This window comes from Ochotona princeps, chromosome 9 (genome assembly GCF_030435755.1).
Source record: "Ochotona princeps isolate mOchPri1 chromosome 9, mOchPri1.hap1, whole genome shotgun sequence".
NCBI lineage: Eukaryota > Metazoa > Chordata > Mammalia > Lagomorpha > Ochotonidae > Ochotona > Ochotona princeps.
The window spans coordinates 17,009,632-17,033,188 of NC_080840.1; the positions used below are offsets into that span (position 1 = coordinate 17,009,632).

At 39.8% G+C, this 23,557-nt stretch overlaps 1 protein-coding gene across 1 annotated transcript in view; it reads right to left on the minus strand.

Moving 5' to 3' along the window:
- The window catches only part of COL14A1 (collagen type XIV alpha 1 chain), a 195,953-nt gene that overhangs the window by 171,140 nt on the left and 1,256 nt on the right, over positions 1-23,557 (minus strand). The window contains exons 2-3 of the mRNA XM_004580703.4: positions 12,278-12,402; positions 1,819-1,935 (exon numbers count right to left, since the gene is read on the minus strand). Coding sequence (XP_004580760.2) covers positions 1,819-1,935; positions 12,278-12,365 — 205 coding nt within the window. The 5' untranslated portion in view covers positions 12,366-12,402. The remainder of the gene's footprint in view (positions 1-1,818; positions 1,936-12,277; positions 12,403-23,557) is intronic.

The window sequence follows — 23,557 nt, forward strand, 5'->3', positions numbered from 1 at the left end:
CTTTAATCGGCTGGAGCAACTAAAGTAAGAATATTGCGTTAAACAATCACAAAATTTCACCGCAAAATAATTACCTTCCATCATTAGTTTTGTCACTGGAAGTGTTTAAATAAGTGCTTGATTTCTACTTTGGGAACACATTACTGGAAAAGGGACTGAACAATCAGAGTGACACTTGGTTCAGGGACAGTGAAGTCATTACTAACATTTAAGAATTCCTCTATGACACCTAGTTGTACTAGCAACTTATCAGAAATAGTTAAACTATCGATTTCCTGGCAAGAGAAAAGTTACCTTCAATCAAATGTAAGACATTCTGAAATATCATACATTAGTAACTTGTATTTTGATCTTTAGAATCATACTGAAGTTGTTGAGTTTAAATTTCCTAAAATAGTTTGTTACAAAGTAAGTTTTAACTGTCAAATACACCACAAATTTGGCCCATACTCCATAATGAAAGCTCTTGAACACAGCTTGAGATTTAATTATATTTTCTAGATAAATGAATATGGGAAAAATTGGCATCTGGTATACTTGATTGGACATCATTCTAATGAGCTTATGTGTAATATTTCTTACCAAAAATATCAATTTTCATGACCAAGTAAGCTTGGCGTTTGATATGCTTGTTTTTTGGGGGGACTTAAAGCCAACTATTAGATGTGATGTCCAAATTTATGAATAACAGAGTGTCTACCTCCTTTTATTAAATGGGTTGGAAAAGATCTGCAACATGAAGAGATCCTGTATTATACATCTTTGTCATCAAACGTTAAACATAATTATATTTGTATGATTATATATTTGTATAAATGTTATATTCATATGTTGTTATTAAGTGCTTATGCAACTTGTAACAATGGAACCCTGAAGTGAGTTCCAATATTCTAAAGAGCATCCTCGTAACACTCTTAGGTACCATTTACTGAACAGTTACTATGATACAGTCATTGTTCAAAATGCTTGTCCTTACACTCAGTGTTGCCTGATTTTCATGTGAATTAGAATCACCTGGGAATCTTCTCAAACTCCAGTGCCAGCTCTGGAGGCTTGGGGTGGGTCTCAACATCGCATCTCTAAGAAAATCCTGTGTAATATCAAGGCTGCTATCATTAGATCAACCTAGATGTGCAAGATTATTAAACCTCCATGAAGTGGGTATCAATATTGTTCACATGCTTTGTCAAAAGCAAAACCAACAGATCAAAAAATGTAACTGAAATATAGTATTTAACAAACCCAAAACAGGACTGAAATGCAAGAAATTCTGCTGTTAAACTGTATGTCTCTGTAATTCATGTATCAGTGGAAATTACATCTACGTTCTTGACTGTTTTTCATTTACTGTAATTGGGTAAGAAACAAAGTGAGAAATAAAAACCTCAGCCAAAACCTAAATGTTTCCACATTACTACTTTATATTTACAACCAATATATCTGTTCAACCTATGACTTTTCAGTGTTAATTCATTAGTTATTTTCACAATTTCTAATAATCTTTATAGTTTAAAAGGTTAATCACAATTTCCTTCAGGGGATTACAACTGTTAGGCACTCAAGTGTTTTGTGGTTTTCCAATCCAGCAGATCAAATGTTGTGAAAGAGCAAGACTTCTTGACAGCCCAGCAGTTTGGAAGAAAATTAAAGTTATCCAAGAGCCATAATTTTTGAAACAATTTTTCATATAATATATACTATTTATATCAAAAAGTTAAATAAAAAGCTTGCAAATAATCCAAAATCAACAATTTTTTTATTTCCAAATGATTATAAACAGTTGCCAAAATTCTAAAATCCACAAACAATTATTTTTACCTGAAGCCGGAGTCACAAGAAGTTTGTATCCACCAAATTTTCCTCTTGGAGCCTTCCATGAAATTTGTATACTGTCTTGAGACAATACACTGTATCTAAGCCTCGTGGGTGGAGCTACTGAAAAGGAAAAAACAAAAATGGCTTAAACATTGAAATATGTAAGCTCCGTTGTGAAAATAAAAATTTGAGGTAATGCCAATAAAAAAATGCCTAACACTTTAAATTCAACCATAAATATATTCTTTCTGTATCTTCATGATTGGATTGGTCAGCTTTCAAAAATGGACATAAAGAGCTCCTGTTTCTTCCTCAAAGGGACAGCATTGGTCAAATTGTACTGCTTTTTTTTCAGCTCTCAGAATATTTAATACTTTCTTTATATATATATATATATATTTATTAATTACATTGCATTATGTGACAGTTTCATAGGCTCTGGGATTCCCCCAACCCCTCACCTTACCCTCCCTCCATGGTGGATTCCTCCACCTTGTCGCTGCATTACATTTCAAATTCAGTCAAGATTCTTTCATTGTAAGCATATACCAAGCATAGAGTATAGCATTTTATTGTCCAGGTAAATTCAACAGGTTCTTGGGGAGACCATCTCTGGTCTGAAGGCAGAGCTGGCAGAATATCATCCCGATCAATTAAAAGCCACATCATAACATCAACGACAATTTACAACATTATGGAATTAATTGACATGGTATTGAGTAACAAATATGTTTAAAAAAATGCAAGTTCTGAACCACATCCTGTGACTTCTTCATTGACATTTCAATTTTAGCTTATACACTACTGGCTTCTATACACCTTAAAATGGCTATAGGGTACTATTCAGCTGTCTCACATCTATTTTCATTTTAGTATTTAGCAGTTTATAATGTTGAAGCATAATTTTTACTGAACTTGGCAGATTTTAGGGTAGTCTAAACTGGCTTATAACTCTAACAAGGCATATGTCAACAGTTTGGGTGCAGAACAGTTTTAGGAGGGGTGTGCAGAGAAATCTTCAATACCTTAGTGAGGAGTAACTAATCTGTGTGTCCCACCTAGTAAGGTATAAGTGAATCCACGCTGACCGTTTCCTGTCTGGTTCTTGTATCTATTCGTGTGTGTGTGTGTGTGTGTGTGTGTGTGTGTGTGTATGTGTGTTGGGGGGCTCTGGAGCGACCCTGATGGTCATTGCAAGCGAGGGTGGGAATCCAAAGCTGGAACTAAGTAAGGACTAGAGAAAGTTCCTCTCTAGTCCCAAAGGAAGTTTACTGTTCTGTTTCTGTGGACCGCTCAGGGTTCCTGGCTGTTGTTTCGATGACCTTGGATCCTGCGAGGAAGGATTTGGGCTTCTTCATTCCATGTGGTAGATCCAAACAGGGGTGGATGACCACAGAGTTCTTGGCCTCTGAAGGCACTCCAATTCCCCGTGGTCTCTTTGGCAGTTGGGATTTAGTCCTTGGTGCGCATACTGATAGTCCTTAGTGAGGACCTGGGAGTCTCCAGGGTTGGGATACAAGCCTCCTCCTGTCTGCCTGCTCCACTCTGGGGTCCTCCCCGCCCCCGCTCCATGCATATGACCTCGTTAAGAGTTGTCAGGATCGCTCTTGATTTCCCCTGTATGTCTTTGTAATTTTGCTATTGTCTAATGCTGATTTAAATCATACTGCTCTTATGACAAAGAACCATGACTTAGAATGCAACACTCCAGTCTCATTCAATCATGGAAGCCAATCTTGTAAAATTGTTTCCGTTATATTACAAGGTTGAATTTTCCGAAGGAACATGTGAGTGTCCGTAGTCTGTCCTACTGATGTCTATTGTATCCTTTACACTGTTCACTGCGGCAATGCAGGACAGACGACTGGTAATAAGATACTCATTTAAAACTGTTTGAGAAAGAGATTATTCAGGCATTCAGAAACAAACAGAAGTTAACTGTGTTTTGTAACCGTTGATCCATTTTACAAGTGTAGCTGATTTATACCTGTCAGAAAGCCACACAGCACATGGGCATGACTCAGCTCACAATATTTAATCCTTCCTGACAGTTCACAAAGATGAGTAGGTCTGTTTACTTTTTGTGTAAGTCATTCAAATTTCAAAACACATTTTTTGGCATCCTATGCAAATATTCCAGAATTTCAAAAGTACTCCAGTAAGAAGACTTTTTTTATGTAGTATCTAAGTTTGTTTGAAAAAAAAAAAAACAGAAAAGCTAACATTTGACAAATAACTCAGCACTCAATTTTCACTTTTATGATCAACCTTTTTTTTTTTGTCTTTTTACTTTAGGAAACAGTATAAGGGAAATTAATAAACATTATCCTAACTAGACATATAGCATTATCATATGTGGCTTCAACATTACTTTCTCACTTCTGCCATTGATTAGGTAAATAATCTTGACCAGGTGATTATTTCCTCAAAAGCATTGTAGGAAAGATTATAGCACTATTTTCTGCAAAGGAGAGATGGCAAATTTAAATGGGATGACACATATAATGCATTATAGTTAGTGGTCAGTAAATATTTGTTCCTCTTCTGCCTTTTTCTAGGTGTTGAGCTTAAAATCCCATTTAATCCTCACAAATATACTTTGTTATTCCAGTTTTATAGAGCAAGGAGCCAAGGAGCAGCTAAGAGACTTGCCCAAGCATACATACTATTGAAAAGCAACCTGGGGGACCCGGCAGCGTGGCCTACCGGCTAAAGTCCTTGCCTTGAATGCCCCGGGATCCCATATGGGCGCCGGTTCTAATTCCGGTAGCTCCACTTCCCATCCAGCTCCCTGCTTATGGCCTGGGAAGGCAGTCGAGGATGGCCCAAAGCCTTGGGACCCTGCACCCGCACGGGAGACCCGGAAGAGGTTCCTGGTTCCTGGCATCAGATCGGCGCGCACCAGCCCATTGCAGCTCACTTGGGGAGTGTAACATCGGATGGAAGATGTTCCTCTCTGTCTCTCCTCCTCTCTGTATATCCGGCTTTCCAATAATAATAAAAAATCCTAAAAAAAAAAAAAAAGAAAAGCAACCTGGGAACCCTGTGAAAAAGCATTATTTCTTTGAAAGAAGTTCCACATTAAGTCAACCTCCACTTAGCTAGGTGAGGGAAGAACTTCTGACCCTAAACTATCCACTCAACTGAAATTGGTAAACATGAAAGGAGATAATCTTGAGTAATCCTTCTTATCCAGTTGTCTTTCTCTAAGTAGAGAATGCAGCCATGCAGTGCCAAAACATTACAGTCTTATGCCCAACTTGACATGAATGAAAGAAAACATTTACTTTCCTAGTATCAGAGAAATGTATCAATCTATCTTAAGACTTTTTTTCTCCTTGAGGATTATTTTTGAGGCCAGCAACTATGGTATACAAGCAAAGCCACCATCTGAGGCACCAGCATGCCATATGGGTCCCAGGTCAGCCAGATGTTCTACTGCCAATATGGGCCAAATACGTGAGCCCCTGAAACTCATGTGGGAGATGCCAGTGAAGCTGCAGCTCCTGGCTTCAGCTTGAATCAACCCTGGCCACTGATATTACGTAGAGCTCTCTTTCTCCTCTCCCTCCCTCAATTCTTCCCTTCATTCCTTCCTTCCTTTCTCTTTTCTTTCTCTCACTCTCTCTCTCTAAAAAATAAGTATTTTTAAAAATCCAAAACAAATAACAAATACTTTTTTAAAGATTTTTAATTTTTATTACAAAGTCAGATATACAGAGAGGAGGACAGAGGAAGATCTTCCGTCCGATGATTCACTCCCCAAGTGAGCCGCAATGGGCCAGTGCTGTGCCAATCCGAAGCCGGGAACCAGGAACCTCTTCCAGGTCTCCCACGCGGGTGCAGGGTCCCAATGCATTGGGCCGTCCTCAACTGCTTTCCCAGGCCACAGGCAGGGAACTGGATGGGAAGTGGAGCTGCTGGGATTAGAACCAGCGCCCATATGGGATCCCGGGGCTTTCAAGGTAAGGACTTTAACCGCTAGGCCACGCCACTGGGCCCCAAAACAAATATTTTTTACATAGAAGAAAATGACTTTCTAGTTGCCACAAGTGGCTTAGCAAGCTAATCCTCCTGCAATGTCAGCTTCCCATATGGGTGACAGTCCATGTCCCAGCTGCCCCACTTGCAATGCAGCTTCCTGCTCTTGGCCTGAGAGAACAGCAGTGGATGGCCCATGGAGAACTCCCTGGCTCCCAGGTCTGGACCAACCCAGCTGTCAGTTATGACCATCTGGGAGTTAATCCAATGGATGGAAGGTCTCTATATATCTCTCTCTCTCCTTCTCTCTGTATGTAATTGAATTTCAAGTAAAATAAATCTCAAAGAAAATAAAATTACTACACCTGGCATTTGGATGAACAGATCATCTTACTACTTTGTTTATTCTTCAACATTGATAGAAAAATCTCTGTATAAGTTCCCTAGCTATAATGCAATCAAAAATCACAGTGAAGTTGCATGTAACCCAGTGAGAAAGACTTACATACATAAATAAGTTAAACAGCAAGTTTTGGAAAGGATGTAGGGAAAAAGATACCCTGATCCATTTTTGGTAGGAATATAGTCACTTTGAAAGTCAGTAGAGAGAGTCCTCAGAGAACTGAAAATTGATCTACCATTTGACCCCACCATCCCACTCCTGGGAATATATTCAAGGTAAATGAAATCCACAAGAATGAGACCTGCAATCCTATATTTATAATAGCACAATTCACAATAGTGAAGACATGAAACCAACTCAGACGCCCACTAACAGGGAAATGGATAAAGAAATTGTGGTATATCTACTCCACAGAATACTATTCAGCCATAAAGAGAAATGAAATCTTGTCACTTACAACAAAATGGTCCCAAACAGAAACTATCATGTTTAGTGAAGTTAACCAGTCCCAAAAACATGGATATCATAGGTTCTCTCTAAGACAGCCAATTGGTAAAGTACAAAATATGAATATATGAGTAAATATGTATGTGAAAATATAAATATATATGATACATGGACTGTGCAAGGGAGACTAACATATTAGGAGGTAAAGGCATTATGCAGTATACATCACTACTTCCAAATAAACATAGGCCTCTCCATGAAACTACATTATGACACTAGATTTTTTACTTCTACCTGTACTTATAATGTCACAATACATTTAAATATCAGAAAATCAAACCTATAACTTAGACTTAGGGACTATATGAGTATGATAATACGACGAAAATGGCAGTGTGAGCCTGGGGAGGGAGGAAGGGAGACAGAGACGAATGCCTTCACTCACAAAATTGTTTCATAGAAATCAATTTAAAAAAAGGGGGGGAAGCAAAAAAAAAAAAACATATGTTCTTACCACTTGTGGAAGAAAGAAAAATTTAAAGTAAGAATTTTTAAATGTTAAGCAACGTATAGAGGTATCTGAGTAAAATCAAATCAGTGGACTGGTAGATATCTTCTATTTGCATCAACACACAGGTGAAAGAAAACCATATTCCTGCATGAATCATCAGGAGCGAAAGATGTAACCAACAGGATGGAGGCTTCAGACCAGCCAGTTACAAGAAGCTCAACCAATTTTGTTAGCACTCCAAATATATTGACATTTTTCATTTTTATTACTATCATTTTATGATACTGTTCTATAGGTTCTGTGATTTCCCTCACCCCTCCTCTCCACCAAATTCCCCTATATTATCACAATAGGATAGTTCCTTATGAACAGCCAAAAGTCCATCACTGCAGAAATGGACAATGGCAGAGAGTCCAGCATCTTACTGTCATGATATATTTAACAGTTTCATTGGAAGTCCATCTTGGATCTGGAAGCAGATCCAAACACTGCATTGTGTATGTTGATATTCAAGGAGAACAAATAAATGAACAACATGCAAGATTCCCAGGCTGACAGAAAACTTCAGAACATTTTTCATACATGCTAAGCTTGTTTAAATGTTATCTCAGGTTTACAGCTCTCAACATATCTGTAACAATAGTTAACCTACTTAACTTGCATCAGAAAATAATGAGAAATATATGGGCTATGCCCAGAAAGCACAGATGGTGCTATTGAATCCAGCACTGGCTTCTGCCGAATTACTCAAGGCAACACAATGTGAACCAAATGTAACAAACAAATCCATCAATATTCAATCTTTGAAAGATAATCTACCAATGAGTCATAGGACAAAAGCCCCATTATAACTGCTAACAAAAATCAGTACCACTATAACCTTTTATCAATAGTCTTGTTTTCTAAGCTATCAGCATAGATTCTTACAAATCATTAAAACAAAATCTTGTTTAGACACAAAGTTCACATTTTCTTTAAAATTTTGCCTTTAGGGGAAAAACACTGAAGAGAATAATACTAGATAAGCAATAAATAGGCATACAATCATTTTTTTTTTCCTTTTCAGAGGCACTGGGATGTAAGCCAAAGCGAGGACAGCAGGATTGACAGAAACATTATAAGTGCATAGAGAAAGAGCTGCTCTTATCTCATGGAACAAAAATGTGTGTATATCTAATACCAGACGCATGATTTTTCTTCGCAAACACAAAAGAAGTACTTTCTATCTACATACCTCGTCCTTAACTTCCAGGAATAATTATAAATGCTTGCACGAGCTTGACTCACAAACTAATTTGTGTCAGCTCAAATACTAATCTTTTCAAACAAAGATCAGTGGTAAAGTTTGATCCCTGGCACACATCAAGAACTCAGAAGAAGCCAATGAACGCAAACTTTGTATGGTAAAGTCCTCTGTTTTCTGTGAGAGTAAGCTCAATATTGCGGTTGTGAATACAAGAGCTCTATCCCACAAGGGGACTGAGCTAGAAGACTGCATAACCGCAGCATTCAGTTTGTTAATGAATGTATAGGAACATTTTTTTTGTCTATTATGCTATATTGTAAGAAATGTTTTCTTTAAACTCAAAGAATTGTACAGCAATGATTCAGAGAAGACCATGAAAATAAACTGTCCCTCAATTTAACACTGTTCAACCATTTAGAGAAATCTTATAAACTGTCTACACATTAAAGAGCTAATTTTCTATTTCTTCCCCCCCCCATTTGTTCCTTCTCAACTCAAAAAAATCTTGAGATCTTGTTATTTTGATAAGTAACAAATTATGCGAAGATTTACTTCTAGTAAAATGTCTCACAGGACACCACGAGGGACACCTTCACTACACACAACCGTGTCCTCTCCTCCTAGCCCGACACCACCACTGGTTTCCTTCAAGGTCATCCTCTCTCCCCGATCACTGCTTAGACTTTCCGCTGTTCTCAGTCAGACATCATTTCCTGGCCAAGGAGTTGAAGCAGCCCAGGTCAGAGCGACTACCCAATGAGTCCATGGTGAGCAACAAACGGATGGACAACAGCGCGAAAGAAAGAGGTCATTGGCCCTAACACTGTATTCCAAGTAGATTTCCTGATGGAAAATGTAAGGCTCTATCACTTAACTTCTACCTCAGTTAAAAGCGTCACAGTATTATCTACCACTTAACCCAATGTTCCTTTGCTAGCTAGGGAAGCCTCTTTTATTGGCAATCAAAATGTCTCCCTGATAGAGAAAACAGTACGGTCACACTGAGATCAGTTTTCCCCCTTAAACTATAACATAAATGGGTAGAAAAACATATTTATTTCACAAGGAACTTTAAACAGCAGAGAAGTATTTGGTTGTTTTCCAAAAAAAAAAAAAAACTTAAAACCTTCACTTTACACCTCATTGTCTCTATTAAATGCATTGCCCGAATGCATAATACATTATGCATTATCAAAATGGCAGCAAGGAAAACATTCTGAACTTTCAAATTGGTTTGACTTCTATTCATACCAGAAATGTGTCCATGTGTTAACACAAGGGTCTTTTAAAATCAAATCGAGCCCCACATAATGTCTCCAGTTTCATTTGCCTTGACGTTTTTAAATGACAGTTACTTTACCTTCAGTGACTCCTTGTAACTATCAAAAAATCACATGTATTTACTGTGAAATTCTGTAGAAGTATTTATACTGTAATTCTGTCATTGTTATATATTTTTTCTTGCAATCAACACAGCAATACATTTTCTGAATTGTTCATTTAACTTATTTTGAAAAGAAGATTTTGGAATAATCCAGGTACAACCATCAGGTTTGGTAAGGGTTCACAGTACCTGAATGGAGGAAGTTTTTCATAAAATATCAATTCTGTTGAGGAAGGAAAGATAATTCAGTCCTTTTCTGCTGTTTAATATTAACCATGTTAGATAACTATCGCTGTACAATAATTTTGACAATCTTTGTCTCAAAACCAGTGACATTTTCTGTCTTACAGTCTGTGGGGTCAGAAATCTAATGGTTCTCTTGGTGCTAAAATCAAAGAATTGGAAGGACTGCACTCCTTTTTGGAGGCTCTAGCGCAGAATTCATTTTTTTTGCCTTTTCCAACTTCTAGAAGCTTCCTCCAGTGCTATCGCCAGCATAAAAACCTAAAGGTTCAGATATTTTTCCAGGACTGAACTCATTAAATAATTCATTCATTAATCTTTCCAAAAAAACACCTGCTAAGACTGAAGTCTTGTTCTGTCCTAGAAATACAGACATTAGAAAGAATATCTCTGCCTTTATGAACTGAAGTAACCAAACAAGGATGAGTCAAACATCAAAAATGGCAACAACACAGGGCTTGGACTTAACAGTCCCTTCCACCCTGGCTTCTAGCAGAAAAGTTTCAGAATTATCTTAGATGCCTCTTTCTTCTGTCTCCACACTGAATCAGCAAACCAGTTCTGCCCCTTCTTCCTCTTAAGCTATTTATTGGGTTCATTCATTTCTCTATAATACCATTCCCTACTCCAAACTCTCAACATTCATTCATAGACATAAATAATTTTACTTATTCTCTTAAATCCCTGACTCACATATGTATCAATACTGCTACCAAAATGTTTTCATAAAAACAGCTGTTGACAATCTATAAGGTTTCAATGTCTTTCTACTTTTGTTTTTTGTCATAGCTCATATAATTATAACTTACCTGTTTCTCTTTCCCTAGTGTACAGTATGTTCTTGAAAGCAAAGAGAAAATTCCTATTCAGCTTTGCATCTTGAACTCAAAACCTGTGATGAATAACCTATTCCTACATTAAAATAAATTAAGATGGAAATCCTGAAGGGCTTAGCAATTTTTGTCCTTTATCAAGTGTAGAAACCAAATTACCCAGGATTTTAGTATCACTGTTACAACTGAGAGCATTCTTCATAAATGTAAATAAAATAAGCAAAATCTGTCTATCTCACTGCCTTCTAATGTTTAGTGAACTGACTGGAAATGTCATCATTAACCCCAGGTGCACAAGAGCTATTTGAGTAAGGTCAAAATCCACTTATTTTCAAACAAGTGTGCCTCACTAAAGAAGGGTGTGAGGGTGCATACGTGTGCTTTTCATACCAGCCTCTATCTTAAACATTAGATGTTAACATTCCTAAAACCACCTTCTTGTGTTTATTTTGCTTGGCTGACGAATGGCATTTCATACCCACACCTGAGTCTGCAGGAGCAGCATGCTTTTCTGGCAGGGTCATGTTGTGCACTGGTGTGTACTATGCACTGACTTCGATGGATAGCACTTTTTTTTCTGTAAAGGGTCACATAATTAACTTCAACTTTACAGGACATAGCTTCTTTTACAACTTCTGAACTCCATCATAGAAGAAAAGCAGTCTCAGACAATGTGTAAACATGTGCGTGGCTGTATTCCAACAAAACTCAATTTATAAAAAAGCAGGCCACAGGCTACAGCCGGCCCATAGACAGTCACTTGTCAACTTTGGATTTCCTTTAGAAAAACAGATAGAAATTTAAAATAAAATTGTATATCCCAGCAACAAAAACAGTAATTTTTTCAAACTAAATTGAATTTTTAAAAAACCCTTCAATCATTTAGAGTACTTAAAATGTCAATGGCAAATCAGTAACCTGTGTCAAACCCTGAATAATTTTTAGATTAGCAGCTAAGTCTTTAAAGAAAGGAGTAATATTAAGAAACAGGTACCAAGTAGTAGAAATACTTTGCAAATACAGTAGTAGGTAAGACACAAGACACGATTAGAAACCATGTACACACTCTATATTTGATATGACTAGGACTAGTGTTCTAGTTTTCTGTGTGCAAATTTGACTTACTGATTAAAACTGTACAGCCTTTTCAGAAGTGCTTTGAGAGAACTATTTAACCAACTTCCACAAAATTACTACGCTCAGTCAAAAGTCACCTTTGCGATCCTTAAAGCTGGGACACATTTCTACAGTGCAAACCATTGGTAAAGCTTAGTAAAAGCCAACATAGGACTCTGCCCAGAAACACAGTTGAACCAAAGAAGTACTATTTGAATAACTAAAATAAAAAACAACAATCAGAACTAAGATAGCTGGAGTCCCAGGCCCCACTGATTCTTTTAAAGTTTCAAGTTACCTTGACCATGGACAATAGCGCAAAAACAAGCAATTGCCCAAAAAGCTGGAAGCAGCCAGTATCGCTTCTTGCACTGAAAAATCTTCATTTTATTTCTTGATTTTTACATGGATTGTAGCAGTTGCCTAGAAACAGAATACAAAGACAAGTTTGAGAACACTGAAAATAAAATCTGTACAGTTACCTAGGTCATGCAGATACACCAACCTGGGTTAACATGTCACGATGCAATCAATTCCCATGCAAGAGTTTGAGGTTGACTGTATCACTAGAATATACTTTACCATTTCATTTTCTGAACAAGCATAGTTCTTCCTGATACAGAAAGCTGAGACCATTTTTCCCAGGTTTCATTTGTAAAAGGTCATTACACTTTATGCATCATAAAATTCATTGAACCCTTGCTACACATGAAGGCTATCCTATTTATTTCAAATAAACACGTCTCCTCACATGTGACCACTCTGATGAAGGCATGGACTCCAGCACTGGTGTTGGGTTCATCAGCCAATCTCAAGCATTTCCTGGACACTTGCTGTAATGAATCCTCCACAATCCTGTAAGAGGGAAGCCCACTGGAAAGCTGACCAGGACCACTTTGTCACATCCTATCTTTTTTTTTAATTTATTTATTATTTTTAATTCATTAATTACATTGTATTATGTGACACAGTTTCATAGGTACTTGGGTTCTCCCCACCCATCCCCAAATCCTCCCACCATGGTGGATTCCTCCACCTTGTTGCACAACCACAGTTCAAGTTCAGTTGAGATTCCCCCATTGCAAGCATATACCAAACATAGAGTCCAGCATCTTATTGTCCAGTCAAGTTCAACGGCTTCTTAGGTATACCCTCTCTGGTCTGAAGACAGAACCAGCAGAGTATTATCCTGATCAATTAAAAGCTCCAACATACCATCAGCAAAAATTTACATCATTATGGAATCTTAACCATCACTGAGCGTTTCCAAAACAGCAACCCCCTGACGGGATCATGTGACTCACAAAGGGAGGTTCAGGACAGGGCTTCAGTTTGTCGCACAGAGAGCCTCACTTAGGAAAACAGCCCTTTGTTGCTGTGTGCTGTCCCAAGATTCCTGGAACACTAACACACTGAACTACCTGGATCTCCTGGAGACAAGACTTGGACAGTGATCCGGGGACTCCAAGGCTCTGTCCACCTTGGTTCTGCCTGTGCAAGCTGTTTACTGCCTGGCCCCTTGCAGTTCTGGACTGAACTTGTACAGCTCACTGGATCTTCACTGAATCCCTGTCCACCACTGCCAGTCAAAAACTTCCCAGAATCCAACAGTTCCTCAGGGGGACTCTCATACCGACTCACTTATCCGATGATAACTGCACAGTATCTAACTTTGTGTTTCATATAACATTCTGTTTGCATAGCTAAGTTTTGAAGTTAATAACTAACCTACAACCATTACAGTTTGACATCAAAACCCTTTATGAAGAGCAAAGATAAGTTTCAGAAACGAAATTACAAATCTTTCTCTATTTTCATAGTTTTATAGTAGTCCAAGTTGTATTAGACTGAGACATGGGAAATGAGGTAAAAGGTGAATAAATTGGATGGATATAGGAGGAAATACCCCAGGACATACTTAGGATCCTAATTCCACAGAGACACCTGAAATAAGATTAGTGGGTTACTCAAAGATGTAAGCAACCCTTGACAGAAGACAGGCAGGCAAAGCACTTGACAGGTAGAGCTTCAATTTTCAATCCTATCCGATCAGTACATCAATCAGCCATTACACATTCAGCTGTTTATGACACTCAAAGAGAAATACAGTAGCAGAATCACTCTTAACTCAAAGGAAATATTTTTGAGATTCTGGGTCCGAACATCATTACTAAGGGTTTCAATTAGAACAAAAAGAGAGGAAAGCTACATCTGACCACGTTTGCCGTTTGTCATTCAACTTAAGATCTTAGGGTTAGGGACCAGCGCGATAGCCTAGTGACTTGCACACACTAGGATCCCATGTGGGCACCGATTCTGATCCCAGCTGCTCCACTTCCTACCCAGTTCCCTGTCTGTGGTCTGGGAAGGCAGTCGAAGATGGCGCAAAACCTTGGGACCCTTCACCCACATGGGAGACTCGGGAGAGGCTCCTGGCTGCAGATAGGCTCAGCTCCGGCCATTGTGGCTGCTTGGGGAATAGACCAGCAGATGGAATTTCTTTTTCTCCTTTTATGTATCTGCCTTTCCAATAAAAATAGACATTTTTTTAAATTTTGTGGTTAAAGGTAAATACCACATGATATACTATTTCAACAGCGATGGGATGGAGATGTGGGTGGGGGGCCCTTTACAAGTCACAGTCCAATAGACTTTTTCCATTTTCATCAAAGCACTGAAGTTGTGTTGAGAATGTAATTAATGTGCTACATTAGAAGTTAATGTGCACCTCACATATTTTAGCTAACAAAATAAGTAGATGCTACACGAGTCTTGCCAAGTTTTCTTGGAAACTGAGTGTTATTTACATGGGGGAAGAATGTGGTCAGGACTGATTTTTAAGTTCTTTTTTTTTCTTCTGTTGTTTATTTTAAATTAAGATGAGCAATGCCATCTTGGGAGAAGCACGATTTTCCTTTACTCAAGCTTGTTTGCCAAGTCCCCAGATTCCTGGAAGGAACAGTAGGGGCAAGGAAAAATCAGTTCTTATTCAAGTATCATGAGTTATTTTAACATTGACTAAAATGTCAAATACGAATCTTTTGAAAATCTGCCCATAAGTCGGCACAAAACAAAATAACTGACTTTTATTGGGGGGTGGGGAAGGGTGAAGGGATTGGGTCTTAAAACATAGCAGAAAAGCTACTTTATAGTAAGTTCAGAAATTACAAACCACATTTTTAGAAACTGATAATGATTAGAACAGGTTTTCTCAAAACACTCTCACATCTCTAAGATCAGGAACCTAACACTAACCCCATTAGTGCTAATTTGCCTTGTTCTGTTTTGCATATTTTTAAAGTGTAATCTCACTTATTCTGCTACGATTAACAAGGAGCAAAGACCTTGAGTGCAACATTAAAATATGCACACAGGCATGCAACTCCAAATCTAACATATGGCTAGTTTTATCAGAATTTCTTTAAAATATTTATTTGAGTTTATCACACACACATGTGTGTACACTCTTGCCAAAACTCGTACATACACACATCCAAACTGGATAATATTCAATTTAGTCACTGCTGATCTCCAAACACAGCTTAAACAAAATTGTTGAAGCCACCTGGCACACCATATATCAGCAATTCCATGTTTTGAAAGAGAGTGTTATTTATAATGTATTGAAATGTGCATTTCAGCAATCACTATTGAGAGTTCAGCCATAAAACCAAAGCACTGCATTTGACAATAAGGAAGCTATAGAACTTCCACAACATGTCCCCTTCGGTGGGTTTACTTGCAATGAACTGAAAAGAAATACTGGCTGAAGAGCCCTCAGTGAGCTCTTACAATTTAATTTCAAAGGAGAAACACAAGCATTCACGTTGCAAAGTTCAATAAGCGTGAAACAGAGTGAAGAGTCAAAAGAAGATGGTCAGGTCAATCATCAGGAATCAGGAGGAACTGATGAGAATTTGCAGAGTCCTCAACTAACTCATCTAACCTCTCCATGGCTCTTTATCAATGAGCTGTAAACCAGCATTTACTTTTAACATATTGGTTACTCATTACTATGTCAATTAACTCCATAATGATGTAAATTTTTGCTGATGGTATGTTGGAGCTTTCAATTGACTGGGATGATACTCTGCTGGCTCTGTCATCAGACCAGAGAGGGTATACCTAAGAAGCCGTTGAACTTGACTGGACAATAAGATGCTGGACTCTATGTTTGGTATACGCTTGCAATGGGGAAATCTCAACTGAACTTGAGCTGTGGTTATGCAGCAAGGTGGAGGAATCCACCATGGTGGGAGGGTTTGGGGAGGGGTGGGGAGAACCCAAGTATCTATGTAACTGTGTCACATAATACAATGTAATTACTGAAGTTAAATAATAAATAATTAAAAAAAGATAGCATCTATGTTTTGACTGTGATAAAATAGACAACATGCTTGCAACATAGATAACTCTCATAAAATTCTGATTAGTAGCAGCTTAGCAACAAGTTAGAAAAACTTTAAGGAAAGAGGGATGGCAATAACCAACGGATTTGCTGTTTAGACAAAAGCTGAAGGAAAGAGAAAAATCATATTAACATTGTGTGACCATCCTGGCAAAAGAATTTAGCCAAAAACTGGAATCTCCAGTTAGTAACAGAGGCAATAATTATTCACATGTGGGAACTGCTTTAGACTTTTCCAAATACATTCCTATCCATTTTAGCAATCTCCTGAGAATAGCTCTTTACAAGTTTAACATCATTAACCATGCAAAGATGTAAAAGACTTGAAGAGTAAATCACAGGGCTAGAAAAAGAGCAATTATTAAGCATATGTTGATTTTTTAATCTTATTATTCCTTCGGCAATACAGATGGAAAGAGTAGGAGAGGGGAAGATGAATAAAATTTTCATCCACTGATTCACTCCCCGTAACACCGTAGACTAAAGCCAGCAGCCAAGAATTCAACTCAGGTCTCCCACATGAACAAGAACCCAATTACAGGAGCAGGGCCTTCCACTGTAGCAGAAAGTTAGAATCAGTTGGAGAACCCAGTTCTCTGAGGAGGTAGAGAGTGGACACAACTCTTCAGCTACTGATCCCTTAAGCCTCTTCCAGGCAGGGGAAAGTAAGAATCATCCACACAGAACAGGTATCTTTCTACATCTGAAAAGCTTCCATGACAATATCACAGGACTGTCCTGCATAGCTTCTGAAAGCAGAGCTGGAACCAGCAGATTGATCCAAATTCACGCGGACACGAATTTAGAAGTAAATACCCCCCTGTGAAGAGAAAGACAGCAATGACAAAGTGTGCCTAATGTAGGATAGTCAACGTGATGACTTTCTGATCTTCCAATAGTTTGAAAGTGATGTGCATTGGATAAAAACTGTACTTTCAGCTTGAATTTTAAATGTTTTTCCCTGAGATACGCAATAATAGCGTCTCTTGATGCTGGGCAGCACAGCAAGTCACAGCTCCCAAAGAGAATATTCACGTGACCACTCCCCACAGGGTGCTGCCTGCTGAGCCAAGATGAGTAGGCTGTTTATTGAGCTTCCATCTTAGAATACCTTCAGATGCGTCTCATGGCACAGCCCCATTATAAATCAGGGGGCAGCTGTATTATGTGGATGCAGCATCATGACGGGGTGAGAAAAACTCTGGCCTGGGAACCAGACCTAGATTTGTCATGGTTAGCTCGGTAGCAGCCTTCACCTCTGAGAACTATCTATGCACTGCTTGGTGACCAGCATGAACGGGAAATCAGAAGTTACCTTAACCTAAAGTGCCAAAAGGTAGAGTTTAGGTTTACATGCGAATCTCGGAACACAGAAAGAAAATGACAGAAAAGAGTGAGCCAAAAGAGGTGAGGGTGGAGTGAACTCTGTATATAATCGGAAGGGGCCCGGCGGCGTGGCCTAGCAGCTAAAGTCCTCGCCTTGAACGCGCTGGGATCCCATATGGGCGCCGGTTCTAATCCCGGCAGCTCCACTTCCCATCCAACTCCCTGCTTGTGACCTGGGAAAGCAGTCGAGGACGGCCCAATGCTTTGGGACCCTGCACCTGTGTGGGAGACCCGCAAGAGGTTCCTGGTTCCCAGCTTCGGATCGGCATAGCACTGGCCGTTGCAGCTCACTTGGGGAGTGAAACATCGGATGGAAGATCTTCCTCTCTGTCTCTCCTCCTCTCTGTATATCTGACTTTGTAATAAAATAAATAAACCTTTAAAAAAATCTGTATATAATTTTAAACTTTGGACGCTTCAAAACGGTAAAGGAGTAGTTAATCAAGACTTCACCATTAATATGTTTGCACATATTAGCGCTTCAATATATTAATACACAAAGCAACAACTGATAGAATAAAGCAGTAAGACAGTGCTAGGACTTCTCTCAGAAATTAAAATAACTGGGAAGGCCCAGCACATTGGCCTAGCAGCAAAAGTCCTTGCTTTGAACACACCAGGATCCCATATGGGCACCGTTTCTAATCCCAGTGGCCCTGCTTCCACTGCAGCTTCCTGCTTGTGACCTGGGAAAGTAGTTGAGGACAGCCCAAGCCTTGTGATCCTGCACCCATATGGGAGACCCGAAAGAAGCTCTTGGCTCCTTGCTTCAGATCAATGCAGCTCTGGCCAATGCACCCACTTGGGGAGTTAATCAGTGGACAGAATATCTTCCTCTCTGCTTCTCCTCCTCTCTGTACATCTGACTTTCCAACGAAAATAAAATAAGCCTTTAAAAAAAAGCAACTGGGAAAAATTTCAGTAAGGATATAGAAGATGAAACTAATTCTATGAAGTGATATTTACTGAACATTCACATCTTAAGTGCATTATGTCTCAGAAATGAAAGACTACTCTAATTTTTACAATAATCAAACTTAACATACTGATAGACAAAAAAAAAACCCTCAATAAAAGCAGGAAATACTTGAGAAAATCCCAAATCCATTCATGGTTATAAAAGAAAAAAAAGAAAACTTGGGGGTAAGCATTTGGCACAACAGGTCAGACACCGCTCGGGAAAGCCCGTCCCCGTTGTGGGGTCACTCTGGAGTGCCTGGTTTGAGTTACGCTGCTTCTGATCTAGTTTCCTGCAAGGGCACACCTTGGGGGCGATGATGCAAGCGCTAGCGTCCTGCCATGCAAGTGAAGCCCTGGAGCAAGCCTCCGCCTCCTGCCTCTGACTGGCCAAGCCCTGCCTATCATGCACCTCTGAGGAGCAAAATCATGAAAGGAAGATCTGTGTGCTATCCTGCTGTCTCTCAAGTAAAGTGTACAAATGCTTTATAATTTTTGTGAAAAAAAATAATCTCAGCAAACTTAAACAAGACTGCTTCAATCTGAGCACAATGGTTCAATCAGCTAATTCCACCCATATGGATCCCACATGGGTGCCAGTTTTAATCCCAGCTGCTCTACTTCCCATCCGGCTCCCTGCTTGTAGCCTGGGAAAGCACTAGAGGACAGCCCAAGGCCTTGGGACCCTGCACCCATGTGGGAGACCTGGAAGAGGCTCCGGGCTCCTGGCTTCGAATTGGCTCAGCTCTGCCTGTGGCAGCTGCTTGGGAAATGAATCAGTGGATGGAAGATCTTCCTCTCTGCCTTTCCTCCTCTCTGTATATCTGACTTTCCAATAAAAAAAATAAAATCTTTACCAAAAAAGTAACCTCCCCAAAAGTATCAAGTCCTCTTGGTTTTGTAATTGAATACTACAAAAAATATAAATAATACCAATGCTTTTAAAACGGGCAGTACAGTACACAAACAGAAACTTTCCGTTATTTTTACAAAAGCCAGCAAAATACTGGTATCAATATTTTCCTTAGTATAATAAACAAAACTCATGTCACTCAATAATCTTACTATTATTGGAGCAGTTACTAATCTGAATAGCATATTAGCAAGCAGAACCAGGGAGAATGCCAGCTTGTAAGTGGCAGTTTAGCCCAATGTGCCAAAATGCTGGATCTACATGCTGCTTTTAAAAAGACAAAATTGAGAATCAAATTCAGAGATTTTTGCTTAAAGGGAAACATCAAGAAGGAAAACTATCATGATAGGATAAGAAGTGAATGAGAAGCAGGAGGGAAAACAAAGATGATGATGAAGAGGCACAGAAAAAAGAGCAGGAAATAAATTACTGTAAATGCAAAAAATTCACAATACCCTCCCATTCCAGATGTGAGACACATCATCTGGATCAGACCTAGTTAGCACAGCTGGTCTGGGAGCTGTCGTTGCTATACAGTGAAAGTGAGGTTATGCCACAGTCAGTCAACACACTGCTTTGTCAGGAATGCTTTGCTATGGAAAACATCTCAGCTAAACTGACAGTGAGCATACATAGTGCACATTAGTGACGTATTTCATTTACATCTTGGCACAGTTCCATCTCTTCAAGGACTGGTGTCAGCCTGTGGATGGGAGCAAGCTGGCAGCAGCAGCACACTGCAAGCTTCATTCAGCAGATCTCCAAGAGGCTGCACGCATCCCTCATCCCGTCACAACTCCTGCTAACTTTATGGCCTTCCCTGTTTCGACCTCCTGGATTTTAAGCACTACAATCCAGCTCACTAACCCACATGCAAAAAATGTTCAACTCACATAGTAGCCAATCCATGAATGCTGACTGATTGGATGGCCAGTAATAAACGAAGTTGCCTATACAGTTCTCTGCCACTGAACTGCACTGTTTGCATTTGGCAAACTGAAATGATGCTTGAAGCTTGGGGACACTCTGTCATTTACGCACTCCAGTGCAAAGCTCAGAAGAAAGGAACCATTCCCCCTCAATGGCATGCACCTACCCAGAAAAGCCACCTTTCTCTGATTTACAGAAAGACCCTGTTTGATGGTTACCCACATGCAAAAGTCTTGACTGCAAATTAGCCTCAGAAATGCAGCTGCTTCAACAGCTATAAATTCTACGGAATTCTACAGATACAAGACAGATCCATCCCCAAAAGTAGGGCAAACTGGAATGACAGTTCCTTGGCACAGGAATGTTCCCTCACCTATCTCCTTTCTTACTCCTTAAGGGTTGGCACTGTTTCTCTATCAAAGAAACTGAGCCTTATTTATAACAATCACTCCAGTAATCAGAATAATGGCTGCACGCACTTCTTATCACAGATTTCCTCCCATTCAGGAAGGCTCCTCCAATCCCCCCCAGAGTCAGATTCTCTTCCTCTGGTTCCAACAGAGGTGATCTCTGTTGGCCATCTCTGAAGCTTGCTGTCTGTACTCTTAATCACCAATGTTATTCTCATAAATTTTGAATGCTTGCACATGGCCAGTACATTGCAGGTGACAGAGTTGGAAAGCAGAAGGAGAACAAAAAAAAAAAACCACTTAAGGTAAAACTTATGTTATTCATACATAAGTCAAGGTGCTTTGACAAAGCAGAGACAGAAAGCATCCAGGAACAAATCCTCATGCAATAAAAACCCCCTAAGCATTCTTGGATGTGAACATACCCTAAGATATTCTGATGGGTTTGGCAAGTCCCATCCAATCTTTAGACAAAATTTTTATATGTAACCAAGATAATTTCTGGGACAAAAGGCATTAAATACTATTCATTAAATTCAAACTTAGAAAAGCCTACCAAGATAGCTTCAACAAAGACACATGGGCAGAAAAGCATAATAAGATTTTGCATTGGAAAAAATTCCCTGCACAGAGCAGATGTTTGATGTAGCAGCTAAGATGCTACCTGGTGGCCTGCATCCCGTACCTGCAGTGCCTGCGTTTGTGTCCCATTCTGCTAATGAGCACACCCAAAAGCAGAGTTCATGGTCTAAGTCTCCATGTGGGAGACAGGTTGAGTTCCAAGCTCCCAGCTTCCACCTGACCCAGCCCTGGCTACTGCAAGTACTTGGGAGTGAACCTGAAGACAGAAGAGGGCTCCCAGTCAATTACTCAGTCAATAAGTCTTTTATAAAAGATATGCCAAGTTCCATAGATATTCTTGTTATGTATCTGTCACTTGCCTTTGTCACCTTGGACAAGAGCACTGTCCTCCCTGACATTCCCTGACCTTCATAACTAAAGAAGGAATGATATTTATTCCCCAGGTAATTAGGAGTTTCAGCATATTTCTCAAGGCAAAAGGCACAGATACCTGATAAGTAGTTAATAAACACTCCAATTCTCCCAAGTCCCCTCCCCTCCCCTCTGCTCTGACCCGCTCTCCTTCTCTCATCAAACCCCACTGATACAGGACGCATTTCAATCTACACCAACAGCTCTGTGTATCTTGAAGAACAGCTGTATCTCTGATGCTTTCATTTACTTATAGAAGAAATAGAGAATGCTTGGCAGTGAATCTGCCGGGAAAAAAATATATATACCTTTGTCTCATTCTTTTAAAATTTTTTTCTCCCTAACCTGTGCTGCAAGTTCCCCCAGGGGACTGCTAATGTCACAATCCCAGAGAGCTTGTTAGCTCAGTGGGGCCTGAACTCCACCATCCTCAGCCTGCACTAACTCAGGGAGGCTCTTGTGCTTTGAAGGCATCATCAGTTACATGTGAAACCCAGGCACACAGCGTTCATTTGACTGAGTTGGGGTGAAAGTGACTGCAAACGGAACCCAGAGTGACATCAGTAGAGATACTGCCAACTGAACAGACAAACGTTCTTCCAGTTTTAACTTCACGACCCCAAGAAATACTCGCAGGCCAGAGAGAGCATAACCCACCAGAAGAGGGGTCGTTTCAGGGGCTTAGAGTGTGTCTTTAGTGACCCTGAAATCATAGTTTTCTCAGGCATTCTCAATGGCAGCCTGGCTGGTTTTAAAAACCAAGTCATGTTTGGAAGGCCTTTAGAGTTGTCCAATATCCTGTGCTGGACAGTTAGCAGAGGAGAGGGCCAGAAAACTCCACCCTTAATCCTGAAGCCTGGAACCCCTCCAAAACTGCTCCAGGAATCCTACAGGGTTCCAAGGAGTTCTGGCTCAGGACATTTCTAGGAGGCCTCACTAAGTGTGTTTCGTGTGCTGACGAAGGGGCCTGCGGGAAGTCATGGCTGCAGCAGAGGTGGAGGTCTCTGGCTCAGGGTTCCTCAAGCAGATGCTCAGGGCTGACTCTAAGGGCAAACAGGTGTGCTGTGATTCAGGGACGAACCTTGCCTGCGCTTCCCTTGGAGAAAAAGCCTGTTGCAAACGACTGCAACCTGTCAGACCCTGAGAGACTGCCTGGCTACTGGGGGGGGGGGGGGGCGGGAGAGGGATGAACATTACTGAAGTAGCAGGTTTCTTTGCAGGGCAGGGGCTTACTAAAATATTCCACAATGCTGTGCATCTACTCAAAGCACTGAATTGTACTTTGCAGGAATAAAATAATATGTGAATTACATCAACAAATCTTTTTTTAAAAAGAAAACAAATACAACTATGCTGCAATCACTCCTGATGAACAGATCATTGGTTCCAGGTGAGACGATCCTGGTCACCTTTTTGAACAATCAAAAACCCAAACGTTATTCATTAATTCATTCGTCTATTCATACACTGACTCTAAATTTCCCAGTGAGTTCTCTGCATGCAAAACCGGGCCATGTTCTCAGAACCACAGGCCTCCTCACTGCTCCCACACTGGGAAGGGCCTTAGGTCGCCCTGCACGG